Source organism: Hyla sarda, chromosome 6 (assembly GCF_029499605.1).
Source record: "Hyla sarda isolate aHylSar1 chromosome 6, aHylSar1.hap1, whole genome shotgun sequence".
In the NCBI taxonomy this organism is placed as follows: Eukaryota; Metazoa; Chordata; class Amphibia; order Anura; family Hylidae; genus Hyla; species Hyla sarda.
The window spans coordinates 185,046,149-185,061,024 of NC_079194.1; the positions used below are offsets into that span (position 1 = coordinate 185,046,149).

Below are 14,876 nucleotides of genomic sequence, written 5' to 3' on the forward strand. Positions count from 1 at the left end.
TTTAATAAGAAAAAGTTTGCCCCAAAATATAGGCTTGGGTGAGTGCATCTCATTTCTTTACTCTGAAGATTGTTTGCTGTGCTGGTTCTTATTGGATTGCACCCACGTGTTTCTATTTTGCTTCGGTCTCCCATAGACCCTATTTGTGGATTGCAGTGCTGGACTCACTTTACCTTTCTTTGTTGCGGAATCCTTTGTTAATCTATTTCTCCCTCCCATGTGTCTTCCATGACAATATTGGAGCACTGGGAGGAAGTAGCTTTAAATCACTTTCTCCCAGTGCTAGGCGGAGCAACGTTCTGCGCATGCCGGCAAGCAGCCGGAGCCGCAACATGGAAGCCGGGGTGAGCTGCTACCATCACCAGAGCAATCGGACCAGCCAGAAGTAGTGAACCTGCAGCCGCAGGTAATAGCATCATTTTCCCAAGGCCAATATCGACATATTGCAATATGCAATTATCGCGTTGTGATTGCAATATATTGTGCAGGCCTAGTATATGACATACTCCTTTCATGTTATATGGGTATGATTGGCAGAGAACTGATCCATTGGGATATTAACAGTTTCACGGTTACTGACATCAGGATGGGAATAGCATGAAGTATCATAAATGACTGGAAACAGAAACTGGCCTCAGTCACTTCAATCATAGAAAATCCTAGGATGTTCAGCATGCTGCTATCATCATAGAGGTGACAGTGTTATCAAAGGCCCTGAAAAGAAATGAGAAGATAAAGTCATCTATCAGAACAGTAATCATTCTACTGGAAGTTATACGTTTATTTGGCAGGTTTACCGTGATTGAATAGGGTCTCCAGGGTTATAGAAGGGGTTACACATCACATCTGTATAGGAGTTATGAAGCTTCCGGAACATCTGATGTGTTAAATAAAAACACTTAGAAACACATTAGAAAATCTAATGAATATCATCAAAGTCATCAATCTCATTTGTATATTAGGAAAATGTATACAAAGCATGAGAATCACAATATAAATATTTACATTATTTCTTCTGAGGATGAGCTAGACTATAGTAATTCAGAGCAGTGGTCTCTAAACTGTGGCCTTCCAGATGTTACAAAACAATTCTCAGCTGGGAGTTGTAGCTTTATGACAGCTGGAGGGCAACAGTTTGGAGAAGAGTGTAAAAAGTATGTGCATAATTTAGGTATGCTGACATTTTCAGCCCCATAAGCGGGCAAAATAAAGTACACACACAGTGTAAAAGAAAAAAAAATTGAGCATCTGGCCAAAATCCCACAATATTTCAGGGAACGCATAGTCCTTTTTAACCCCTTAAGGACCAAGGACGTACCGGTACGTCCTTGGTCCTGCTCCCGTGATATAACGCGGGGTTACACGGTAACCCCGCATCATATCACGGCGGGCCCTGCGTCATAGTGAAGCTGGAACCCGCCACTAATAGCGCGCGGCGCCGCGCGCTATTAACCCTTTAGCCACGCGCTCAGAGCTGAGCCATGCGGCTAAAAGTGAAAGTAAAAACTGCCGGTTAGCTCAGTGAGCTGTTCGGGATAGCCGCAGCGAAATCACGGCATCAAGAACAGCTTACAGGACAGCAGGAGGGCCCCTACCTGCCTCCTCGCTGTCCGATCGCCGAATGACTGCTCAGTGCCTGAGATCCAGGCATGAGCAGTAAAGCGGCAGAATCATCGATCACTGGTTTCTTATGAGAAACCAGTGATCAATTTAAAAGATCAGTGTGTGCAGTGTTATAGCCCCCTATGGGACCTATAACACTGCAAAAAAAAAAGTGAAGATTTAACCCCTCCCCTATTAAAAGTTTGAATCACCCCCCTTTTCCAATAATAAAAAACAGTGTAAATAAAAGTAAAAATAAACATATCACCGCGTGCGGAAATGTCCGAATTATAAAAATATATCGTTAATTAAACCGCTCGGTCAATGGCGTACGCGCACTTTTCGATCAATAAGTCCTATCAATGCAAAAATGGTACCGTTAAAAACTTCAGGTCACGGCGCAAAAAATGAGCCCTCATACCGCCCCATACACGGAAAAATAAAAAAGTTATAGGGGTCAGAAGATGACAATTTTAAACGTATTAATTTTCCTGCATGTAGTTATGATTTTTCCAGACGTACTACAAAATCAAACCTATATAAGTAGGATATCATTTTAATCGTATGGACCTACAGAATAAAGATAAGGTGTCATTTTTACCGAAAAATGTACTACGTAGAAACGGAAGCCCCCAAAATTTACAAAACGGCAGTTTTTTTTCAATTTTGTCGCACAATGATTTTTTTTTCCTGTTTCACCGTAGATTTTTGGGTAAAATGACTGATGTCATCACAAAGTAGAATTGGTGGCGCAAAAAATAAGCCATCATATGGATTTTTAGGTGCAAAATTGAAAGAGTTATGATTTTTTAAAGGCAAGGAGGAAAAAACGAAAATGCAAAAACTGAAAAATCCCCGGTCCTTAAGGGGTTAAAAAGTTATTTAGGGAAAAAATTTTATACATCAACTGGCTCCAGAAAGTTAAACATATTTGGAGCTGCTGAAGTTGAGTTGTTTTGTTCTTTTCTGCTGTGCTCTCAGATGACACCTGTCTCGGAAACTGTCCAGAGTATAAGCAAATCCCCATAGCAAACCTATTCTACTCTGTGTAGTTCCGAGACAAGCAGAGAGCACTGTTGCCAGACAGAAAAGAACAACTCAACTTTAGCAGCTGATAAAAAAACCTTAATCCTTCCAGTACTTAATAGAAGTAATTTACAAATCTGTTTAACTTTCTGGAGCCAGTTGATCTATATTTAGCAAATTTTGGAAGGTTTTGTTTTAACGTTGTACACTTTTCGCTAAAAATGACATGTTTTCTTTATTCTGTGGGTAAATCCAATTAAAATGATACCCATGTTATATGCTTTTCTATAATTGTACCGCAAAAAAAAAAAAAAAAAATCTCAAACCATTTTAACAAAATTAGTATATTTGAAATTGCCCTATTTTGACCACCTATAACTTTCTCATTTTTCCGTATATTTTTTTATGTTTATGCCGTTCACCGTATGGGATAATTAACAATATATTTTAATAGTTCAGACTTTTACGCACGCGGCGTTACCAAATATGTGTTTTTTTTACGCTTTTTTGGGGGGTAAAATGGGAAAAATTGATGTTTTACTTTTTTATTGGGGAGGGGGATTTCAAATTTTTTATTTTTTTTAAACTTCAATAGTCCCCTTAGGGGACTATTGCTAGCAATCATTTGATTGCTAATACTGTATAGGACATAGCACTGATCAGTATTATCGGGAGACGGCTGGAGCCAGGTGAGGGGACCTCAGGCCACCATGCTGGATGATCAGATCCCTGCGGCAGAGCTGCGGGCGATCCGATCATCCATTCAAAGTACCGCGATCGGTATTGATCACGGCATCTGAAGGTTAATGGCGGACATCCGCGCAATCGCGGATGTTCGCCATTACCGGTGGGTCCCTGGCTGCTGATAGCAGCCAGGAACTGCCGCGCCGGTCATGGCGGCGCACAAATGTATGTCATGGTGCGTTAAGTACCACAGCCCCATGACGTATATTTACGTTCATTGTCGTTAAGGGGTTAACTACAAGCAGGACCAGACTCAGTGGGAGATTAAAACCTGTGTAGAGAAAATGTTGACCAGTTGCCCATAGAAACCAAACAGATTGCATTTATAAAAAAAAGAGGCCTCTTAAAAATGAAAGCGATCTGATTGGTTGCTATGGGCAACTGGTCAACTTTTTCTCTACATAAGTTTTGATAATCTCCCCCTCAGTGTTTATGAAAAAATAAATAGCTTTTTTCCCTTTGTGTACGAATTAATTATTTCTCTTGAATGTAAAAAAACAACAAAAAGCCCCAGATCAGATCCTGCATTTTTTTTAAAAACTGCCATTGACACAAAAAGTGAACCCAAATGAGGAAAAATGTCGCACAAAAATCACTGTAGGTGGAGCATTTCATACTTCTCTACTACCTTCAAGCTAACGTGTTATTTTTCTGCAAAACAAAGAAAATGTAGGTAAAAGTGTACAAATGTTTTACATGTACTTCACACTTGAAACTACAAGTCAGCTATTGTGGCCCCGCTCTGTACTTACACTGCGGATCTCATTGTCGCGGAGAGCTGTGTTTGAGGAGTCAACCACCATGACAAATTTGACTTTGGAATTTGTAACATAACCATATCTGAAGGCCAGTTAAGTATGATCATATTCAGAGAGAAATGAAGTCTCATTGATTTCAGTAGGGTTCCTCCCATGCAAAGTTTTCCCTGTAGCCGCTGCACTACATAAAGTGCTATGTTCTGTTCAGGGAGCTCATCTACAGAATTTGTCAAAATAGGAGGACATGAGGGAGAAAAACAAACAAACTGTATTTTTTTTACCCATTCAAATCCTGCAAACAAACAGAAACCCAATGGACCCCATTAAAAGTTACAGGGTGGTGTCCATTTTGCCGAGTATTGCCCAGCTTTCTCTCTATTGATGCGCAGACTGCACATGTTGGGTCATTGTTCAGCACCACAATGGATGATCAGCTGATCACCACTGCAGATCTCCATGTATGACACTCATTACTGTGATGGAACCACATAATGATAACAAGGTGTTTTAGCTTCTGCTCCAGAACAAAAGCAGCAGTAATATGGTGGCCTAAAATATTAGCCCCAATAACTAGTAAAGATGTCGTCTCATCACACAAAACCCTTTTCAAAACAGCTCAATTTACCAAGAAAAACCATAGCGAGCAAGACACTTTCCATACAGTGGCTAATACATAGGACGTGTAGTATTACATGGCGTCCATTTAGACAAGTAGTCCGACATAATACAATGATGGCCTTATCCTTTAGAACAGGAGCCTTCTCTATGAGGTCTATATGCTCTAATACAATGTTTTTTAAACATTGTGTGGGAGATTTATCAAAACCTGTGCAAAGGAAAAGTTGCCCAGTTGCCCATAGTAACCAATCAGATCGCTTCTTTCATTTTAAACAAGGCCTCTGCAAAAGGAAAGAAGCAATCGGATTGGTTGCTATGGGCAACTGGGCAACTTTTCCTCTGCACAGGTTTTGATAAATCTCCCCATGTCTCCAGCTGCAAAACTACAACTCCCAGCATCCCAGGACCGCTTTTGGCTGTCCGGACATGCTGATAGTTGTAGTTTTACAACGGCTGGAGACAAACTGTTAGGAAAACACTGCACTAATAGGACATTTGGACTTCTACTGTCTTTTTTTAGGGAATGGAAGAGTAGGAGGTCCCGATGGTGTTCTTCTAGAAAGGATACACTTTGTAGTCTTCTGTGGGATAAAGAAGTCCCAGGTACAGTTCCCTTTGATCCACGAGGGCCTTCCCCATGGCTGAAATCTTCTCATCCACCACATCCAGGGAGGTGTGCACAGTGTAATGGAACTTTAGCTGGTTCTCGGTGGGAATGCTGCGGATGTAGAGCGGATAATTCTGCAACAGAGACCAACAAATGTTACTGCATCCCACTGTGGGAGGTTCATCACATGACCAGTGTAATGTTAGGCCCCTTTCACAATATAAAGTTGTTCCGTTAAAAGATCCGTAATAAACTTCCGTTAGAAAAGCCTTAAAAACAGATGATAAACTTCCGTTACAAAATCCCATTCAAGTCTATGGGATTTTTTTGATTATCCGTTATGACCCGTTATAGCCAGTCATGAATAATGGACGTTAATTGTGACGGAAGAAAAAACGGCACATGCACTAATTTTTCTTCCGTCACCAGAAAAGGGTAAATTAATGGCCATAATTTTTAACATAGAAGTCTATGGCAAACAGATGAGCCTTTATGTCATCTGTGTGCACCTGGTTTATAATATCAGTTATTACTTCTGAGCATGCTCACAAGAAGTGACATCAGCAGACACCTGCAGTGCTGAGGGACTACTACTACTCCCATTATGGAACAGACTTGTTTCCATGATGGGAGTAGTAATTCCCTGGCTGCGGGAGTGTGCAGACAGCTGATGGATTGATCACACCGGGTCCCACATCTGAGACCCCATGCGTTCAGAAGTTATTAAACAGGGGAGCGGGTGGTATGCTCCACTCCCCTGCGATGTACGATGTATTTTGCTGCTGAAAGAATACTTGTCTTTCATAGCGCTGCGGCAGCATCTGTATATAGAAGTACTGTGGGGGGCAGATAACGCTATATGTCTGGCCCCCACAGCACTTCTCCAATCATATGCCTCCGCAGCACTATGAATGAAAAGTATTCTAACAGCAGCGCATTTTAACAATAGCATAGAATACTTTTCATTCACAGCGCTGCGGCAGCATATGATTCTAGAAACGCTGTGGGGGCCAGACATATGGATATATGTCTGACCCCCGCAGCGCATCTATATACAGAGGGGGAATCATACATATACACATGGAGGGAATAAGGGGATGCACTGAAGTTTAAAAACCCCGCAGTATGGAAGAGCCATTCAGGGCTCCTGGCGGGGAATTTAAAAATGAAAGTAAAATACATTGTATAATCCAGGGGAGTGGAACATGTCGCCCGCTCCCCTGTTTAATAACTTTTTATCACATTGGGTCTCAGAAGTGAGATCCAGTCTGATCAATCCCCCAGCCCCTGTACTACAACCCCCATCATGGAACAGAGTCTGTTCCATGATGGGGGTAGTAGTACAAACACTAATGTAGCCTCCCCAGCCTCCGGCAGACTCCCACAGCCAAGGAACTACTACTCCCATCATGGAAACAGGTCTGGTACATGATAGGAGTAGTAGTAGTTTCTGCGGTGGGAGTCTGTAGGCAGGGGTGTTAAAACGGCCATACATGACCGATGTTATAACAGGTCTTAACGGATGAATACTCATAGGTGGAGATTTATCAAAACCTGTGGAGAGGCCAAGTTGCCCAGTTGCCCATAGCAACCAGTCAGATCGCTACTTTCATTTTTCATAGGCCTTGTTAAGAATGAAAGAAGCGATCTGAATGGTTGCTACGGGCAACTGGGCAACTTTGCCTTTCCACAGGTTTTGATAAATTTCCCCCATAGTGTGAAAGGAGCCTAAGGCTAAATTTCCACTTGTTTTTTTCTTTCTGGCAGTTTTTGAGCCAAAGTCAGAAGTGGATCCATAAGGGAGGAGAAGTGTAAGTTCTTCCTTTATATGTCCTATTCCTTTTGAATACATTCCTGGCTTTGGCTCAAGAACTGCAGTGACAGTTTTCCAAAAACTGCCAGAAAAAAAAAAAAACAAGGGAAACTTGGCCTATAGGCAAAGCCTAAGGCTATGATAGTTGCAGGTTCTGCACATAACCCTTGAACTACATCTAATAACTGATCCTCATAATCAGAGAACGGAAGATGCGTGCTTGGGCTTTGTAACATCTTACAAAACAGCATTTTCCTACCAGTGTGCCTCCAGCTGTTCCAAACTACAGCTGCCAGCATGCCTGAACAGTCAAAAGTTCTATGTCTTATTAGAGCAGGGTTTTCCAAACAAGGGTACCCCCCCTCAGTGTACAGTACCTCTATAATGTCCTAGAGCAGGGTTTTCTAAATCATGGTACCTCCCACTACTGCAAAAATACATTGTAGTTTAGCAACAGCTGAAGGCACCCTGGTTGGGAAATGCTATAGACAAACAACCCCCAACACATCCTCAAAATCAGAGTATAGCAGTTGTATGCAGAGGGCTGTTGTAACTCAAGGGGAACAACAAATCCCTGCATATCCTCAAAATCAGAATATAGCAGTTGCATGCAAGGAAAAGTACAAACCCATGATGAACTAGAACTATCAGCATATCCTCAGACTAAGTCAGGAGCTGGAAAAACTCTCAGAGAACTACAAATCCCAGCATATCAGAATAAAGCAGATGTATAGTGAGTTGTAAAACCCTATGGAGAACCACAACTCCCAGCTTATCTTTACAATCAGAAAAGTTCATGCTGGGAGTACTACACGATCAGTAAACAGCACTTATGGACTGTGAGTATTGAAGCCATGGCTGCATTCACACCACGTTTTTGCAATACAGTTCCCGTATCAGGTTATTGAGGAAAAACGGATTCCTCAAAACCTGACTAAACTGTATCAAAACGTGTGTACAAATTTTAACCCGTATACAGTTAAAAACCGTATCCGGTTTGAAAACTGACATCCGGTTGCATCTGTTTTTTAAGAAAAAAAGTATAAGTTTTTAACTTTTCACTCCATTTTGAATAAAGTTTTACTTGTTTGATTTAAATTCCAAGAAAAAAAAACTGTGCAAAGTCAAAAACCGTATGGTGAAAACCTGATGGAACTGTATGCACATACAGTTCTGTACGGTTCCCATTGACTCCCATGTTAAAAAAAAAAAAAATGTATACGTTTAATACAGTTTTTCAACCGGACCTAAAACCGTGGTAGGCTGGGTTCACACCACGTTTTTGCCTGCGGTCGGGAAACCGCATACGGCCGAAAAAGCAGCCGACCGGAGGCTGCGGTTCACTCCGGTCGGCTCATAGACATACATTAAATACGGTTCCCGAATGCGGCTGAGTGCGGGCGCCGCGATTAAGCCCCGCCCCCTCCTCCCAGCCGTATAAGGGAACCGTATTTAACAAAACGTGGTGTGAACCCAGCCGTAGACTACAGTTTTGGGTACAGGAAAAAAACCTGACAAAACCTTACAGGATGCAAAACGGACACAACCTGATGCATCTTTTGGCATACGGTTTTCAATATGGTGCCATACGGTTTTCACATAGAAAACTTATACGGGAACTGTATTGCAAAAACGTGGTGTGAATGCAGCCTTAGGGTGGGTTCACACCATGATTTTACTATACGGTTTCATAAAAAAAAAAAAAAAACGTATGCAACTGTACAGAAAACCGTGCCCATAGACTTCCCATTCAAAACCGTATGCACCATAATGTATACGGTTGTCTCAGTTTTTCAAACCATACGTTTTTTTTTACTTTCGGACAGAAAACCGTGGCCCACCACAGTTTTTGGTCTGGGTGAAAAGCTGTATTAAACCGTATACATTTTTTTTTTTTTTTAACATGGGAGTCAATGGGAACCGTATGTGCGTACAGTTCCATCCGGTTTTCACCATACGGTTTTTGGCTTTGCTCAGTTTTTTTTTCTTGGAATTTAAATCAAACAAGTAAAACTTTATTCAAAATGGAGTGAAAAGTTAAAAACTTTTACTTTTTTTTTCTTTAAAACCGGATGTAACCGGACATCATTTTTCAAACCGTATACAGAAAAAAATTTGTACACACGTTTTAATACAGTTTTGTCAGGTTTTGAGGTATCAAAAACCTGATACGGGAACTGTATTGCAAAAAGGTGGTGTGAACCCACCCTTAGAAAACTACAAGTACCAGCATATCTGCACAATGGAAGCAGTCAGGTATCTATAACGATAGAGAGGGCCTATAGCAGCGTTTCCCAACCAGGGTGCGCCCAGCTGTTGCAAAACTACAACTCCCAGCATGCCCGGACAGCCAAAGGCTGTCCGGGCATGCTGGGAGTTGTAGTTTTGGAACAGCTGGAGGCACCCTGGTTGGGAAACACTGACCTATAGGCTGATCACAGATAACACAGTAATCTGTGATCAGTACGGATCTTCAGTATCCACCATTAAGATTATTTCTATATAAAACTGCGCTTTAGCTCACCTCCTTAGCGATGACAGACACACACACCGCCATCTTTGTCCTCCCACCAACGTGACGTCCGCTACCAGTCACGTGCAGTATTACCCGACAGACAGGTTGTAGTTGTAATCACGTGATAAACGGTTCACGTGGTTATCCTTCTGGTCTTACGGAGGCCGTGCTAGTCCAAAAAACCTTGCTGACATTGCGCATTGCGTTCCTGTCAGAACATATGTGTCTCTGTGTGACTCTTGTGGCTTTCCCGCCTTCTTGCTTCTGGACTAAATCCTGGGATAAAGCCTCCAGAACTGACATTTTTTCAACAGCCTTATATGTTTTGCCATTGCCCCCATAAAAGAGGCAGCTGTCATATGTTACTTCAAATCACAGGACCACAAAATATGTGCAAGTGTGTCTGTCCTATTGTGTGCTGCTTCTCTGAGGTAATTTAGTACCTCCATTAGGGTACGTTCACGTGCAGATTTTTCTGTGTTTTTTGCTGCAGATTTGGAGTAGCTGATTTTTCTACCAATTGAAATCTGAGGCTGGAATTCCACTTTTTAGTTTTTTAACAAAAACGCCAGTTCTGCTGCATGGCGTTTTTGCGGGCAAAAAATGCTGCTGCCAGATGTTAGCTGTTAATGAAAAAACACAAAATTCTTTTTCCACTTAGCGTTTTTCAGTTTGGTGTTTTTTCACTCTTTTTCAGCTCCATGGCGGTTTGGCAAAATCGCAGCATGTTGAGCCTATGGCGTTTTTCTCTCATAGAAGTCTATGGGAGTAAAAAAAAAATGCCAAGAAAAAAACGCCATGTGGGTTTTAACTTTGGCGTTTTTGCAGGCGATTTTTATTATTTTTTGGACTTTAGCGATCCAAAAAAGTGATGGAGATACATTTTTTAATAAAATTTCGTAGAGTACCATTAAAAAAATAATAAAAAAGATACAGTAGTAATGGAATTTTTTTCCAATTTTTAACCCCTTGAGGACCATTTTGGCCTTAAAGGAGATGTCCGGTGCTCACTTTTCTTATTTTATCCGTTCTGGGCTGAAAAATAAAAGAAAATAAGCTTTCTCTTACCTGCCTAGGCTCCCCCGATGCTCCAGTACAGGCATTCGGTCCCCGGGCTGTATTCTTCTTACTTCCTGTTAGCCCGGCACATCACACGGAGCTTCAACCTATCACCGGCCGCAGCGATGTCCCGCCTCGGCCAGTGATAGGCTGAAGCTCCGTGTGATGTGCCGAGCTAATAGGAAGTAAGAAGAATACAGTCCAGGGACCGAACGCCTGTACCGGAGCACCGGGGGAGCCTAGGCAGGTAAGAGAAAGCTTATTTTCTTTTTTTTTGCAGCCCGGAACGGATACAATAAGAAAAGTGAGCCCCGGACATGTCCTTTAAGGACCAGACCAATTTTATTTTTGCATTTTCGTTTTTTTCCTTCTCGCCTTCTAAAAATCATAACTCTCATATATTTTCATCCACAGATGCATATGAGGGCTTGTTTTTTTGCATCACCAATTGTTCTTTGTAATTACATCACTTATTTTACCATAAAATGTACGGTGCAACCAAACAAATATTATTTATGTGGGGAAATTGAAAAGAAAACAAGAAAAAAAGGTTTTGTTTTCACGCTGTACATTTTCCGGTAAAAATGACATGTTTTCTTTATTCTGTGGGTAGATATGATTAAAATTATACCCATTTAAATGCTTTTCTATAATTGTACCGCTTAAAAAAAAATCTTAAACCATTTTAACAAAATTAGTATGTTTGATATTGCCCTATTTTGACCACCTATAACTTTCTCATTTTTCCGTATATGGAGCGGTATGAGAGCTCATTTTTTGTGCCATGATCTGTAGTTTTTATCAGTACCACTTTTGCTTAGGTTTTACTTTTTATACATTTTATTAATTTTTTACGTTTACGCCGTTCACCGTATGGGATAATTAACAAAATATTTTAACAGTTCAGACTTTTATGCACGCGGTGATACCAAATTTGTGTTCCTTGATGGGAGTAGTAGTACCTGTAATAATTGACAGATCGCCCTGGGTCTGTTGCGATCCTCCCGTATAATGTATAGATGCGGCCGGCCGCTCTTCTATGGTCCCCTGCACTGACGTATATATACACCTATTCATATTCCCCGCAGAGAGCTGTGATTGGTCGGATGGTTCCAGCCAATCACAACTCTCTGTGGGAAATATGAATATGTGTATATATACGTCAGTGCAGGGGACCATAGAAGAGCGGCGGCTGCATCTATACAGTATACAGGAGGATCACAGTGGGTGTCAGGAGTGACATCCGCTGCGATCATCCCATGTTGGGAGCAGTAGTACCTGCAGTTAAAGACAGATCACAGCAGGTGTCACTCCTGACATCCACTGCGATCATCCCTGAGATGCGGAGCGGCTTTCTCCTGCGCTTGCATCTCTGCTCTGTACTCTGGCTGGCCAGTGATATGAATAGAACATCACTCATTCATATTTCCCTCAGAGAGCGGTGATTTGCTGCAACCATCTGGGCAATCCCCACTCTGGGTGGGAAATATGAATGAGTGAGGTGAATTTTTATTCACATCACTGGTCGGCCTGGAGTACAGAGCAGAGATGCGAGCGCTGTATAGAGCCACTCCGCATCTCGGCAATATTGTGGACGATCGGATCTGGAGTCAGAAGTGACACCTGGGGCGATATGTCTATTAGTACAGGTACTACTACTCCCATCATGGAACAATGATGAAACACACACATTATTTTTGGTACCCAACAGATTTTGTAAAAAAAAAACGCCAAAGGGGCCAAAAATGCAATTTCAACTCAAATGCAATTGCACTGGCGTTTTTTCTGACGTTTTTTCTGTGAAAAAAAATGCAGGAAAGAAAACCAAGTGGAATCCTAGCCTAAGGACAGCAAAATCCCTAGCCGGAAATTTGCAGCAAAATACATGTGTGAACAAACCATTAGGGTCAGTTCACTCATCCTTATCAAATTTCGCTGCCCATTGACTTCAATTGGTAGCAAAATCTGCTACAGCAAATCTGCAGCAGAACATACGCATGTGTGTGTGAACGTACCCTTAGACTAAGAAACAATTAGCTAATATGTCACAGATTCACAAGACGTACACTGAACTCTACAAAAATCCTGCAGGTTTGGATTTTTAGCGACTGTTGTGTCACTTTTGTATAATGTTTTGTGTAGTAATGCAACCATATTCACTATCATTACTTGTAATGTCACCACTTAGCCCTAGCCTTGTATTAGACCTAAATACCCTCACTTTTTCAGTGCCAGAACATCAACGACCCTGCCTTCCAACCTTCTGACAACATACATAGGTATATAATAATAATGACAGCAGCTGTGCCCCCACAAGAAGAAGCCAGCGCCTCCATAATAATGACAGCAGCTGTCCCCCACAAGACATAGCAAGCGCCTCCATAATAATGACAGCAGCAGTGCCCCCACAAGACATAGTCAGCACCTCCATAATAATTACAGCAGCTGTGCCCTCACAAGACATAGCCAGTGCCTCCATAATTATGACAGCAGCTGTGCCCCCACAAGAAGAAGCCAGCGCCTCCATAATAATGACAGCATCTGTGCCCCCACAAGAAGAAGCCAGCGCCTCCATAATAATGACAGCAGCTGTCCCCCACAAGACATAGCCAGTCCCTCCATAATAATGACAGCAGCTGTCCCCCACAAGACATAGCCAGCGCCTCCATAATAATGACAGCAGCTGTGCCCCCACAAGACATAGTCAGCACCTCCATAATAATGACAGCAGCTGTGCCCCCACAAGACATAGCCAGTGCCTCCATAATAATGACAGCAGTTGTGCCCCCACAAGACATAGCCAGTGCCTCCATAATAATGACAGCAGCTGTGCCCCCACAAGAAGAAGCCAGCGCCTCCATAATAATGACAGCAGCTGTGCCCCCACAAGACATAGCCAGTGCCTCCATAATAATGACAGCAGCTGTGCCCCCACAAGACATAGCCAGCCCCTCCATAATAATGACAGCATCTGTGCACCCACAAGACATAGCCAGCCCCTCCATAATAATGACAGCAGCTGTGCCCCCACAAGAAGCCAGCGCCTCCATAATGATGACAGCAGCTGTGCCCCTACAAGACATAGCCAGTCCCTCCATAATAATGACAGCAGCTGTGCCCCCACAAGACATAGCCAGTCCCTCCATAATAATGACAGCAGCTGTGCCCCCACAAGACATAGCCAGTCCCTCCATAATAATGACAGCAGCTGTGCCCCCACAAGACATAGCCAGTCCCTCCATAATAATCACAGCAGCTGTGCCCTCACAAGACATAGCCAGTGCCTCCATAATTATTACAGCAGCTGTGCCCCCACAAGAAAAAGCCAGTGCCTCCATAATAATGACAGCATCTGTGCCCCCACAAGAAGAAGCCAGCGCCTCCATAATAATGACAGCAGCTGTCCCCCACAAGACATAGCCAGCGCTTCCATAATGACAGCAGCTGTCCCCCACAAGACATAGCCAGCGCCTCCATAATAATGACAGCAGCTGTGCCCCCACAAGAAGAAGCCAGCGCCTCCATAATAATGACAGCAGCTGTCCCCCACAAGACATAGCCAGCGCTTCCATAATGACAGCAGCTGTCCCCCACAAGACATAGCCAGCGCCTCCATAATAATGACAGCAGCTGTGCCCCCACAAGACATAGTCAGCACCTCCATAATATTACAGCAGCTGTGCCCCCACAAGACATAGCCAGTGCCTCCATAATAATGACAGCAGCTGTGCCCCCACAAGACATAGCCAGCCCCTCCATAATAATGACAGCAGCTGTGCCCCCACAAGACATAGCCAGTCCCTCCATAATAATGACAGCAGCTGTGCCCCCACAAGACATAGCCAGTCCCTCCATAATAATCACAGCAGCTGTGCCCTCACAAGACATAGCCAGTGCCTCCATAATTATTACAGCAGCTGTGCCCCCACAAGAAAAAGCCAGCGCCTCCATAATAATGACAGCATCTGTGCCCCCACAAGAAGAAGCCAGCGCCTCCATAATAATGACAGCAGCTGTCCCCCACAAGACATAGCCAGCGCTTCCATAATGACAGCAGCTGTCCCCCACAAGACATAGCCAGCGCCTCCATAATAATGACAGCAGCTGTGCCCCCACAAGACATAGTCAGCACCT

General features: G+C 42.8%; 2 protein-coding genes across 3 annotated transcripts in view; one reads left to right on the forward strand and one right to left on the reverse strand.

The window, feature by feature from the left end:
• TRAPPC2L (trafficking protein particle complex subunit 2L) lies at positions 1 to 9,838 on the reverse strand. Its single transcript, XM_056526054.1, has 5 exons — positions 9,693 to 9,838; positions 5,317 to 5,489; positions 4,125 to 4,212; positions 798 to 877; positions 1 to 714 (listed from the first exon to the last, which is right to left on the reverse strand). The coding sequence occupies exons 1-5, from the start codon at positions 9,723 to 9,725 to the stop codon at positions 669 to 671; spliced, it is 420 nt and encodes a 139-aa protein (XP_056382029.1). The 5' UTR covers positions 9,726 to 9,838; the 3' UTR covers positions 1 to 668.
• Positions 9,839 to 9,887: 49 nt separating this feature from the next.
• GALNS (galactosamine (N-acetyl)-6-sulfatase) overlaps positions 9,888 to 14,876 on the forward strand; it is a 99,531-nt gene continuing 94,542 nt past the window's right edge. Inside the window, exon 1 of one of the 2 annotated variants that reach the window (XM_056526051.1) lies at positions 9,888 to 10,114. In XM_056526051.1, the coding sequence (XP_056382026.1) occupies positions 10,004 to 10,114 (111 nt within the window). In that variant the 5' untranslated portion in view covers positions 9,888 to 10,003. Of the gene's footprint in view, positions 10,115 to 12,786; positions 12,834 to 14,876 lie in introns of those variants that run through there. The other variant, XM_056526053.1, reaches the window with a different exon arrangement.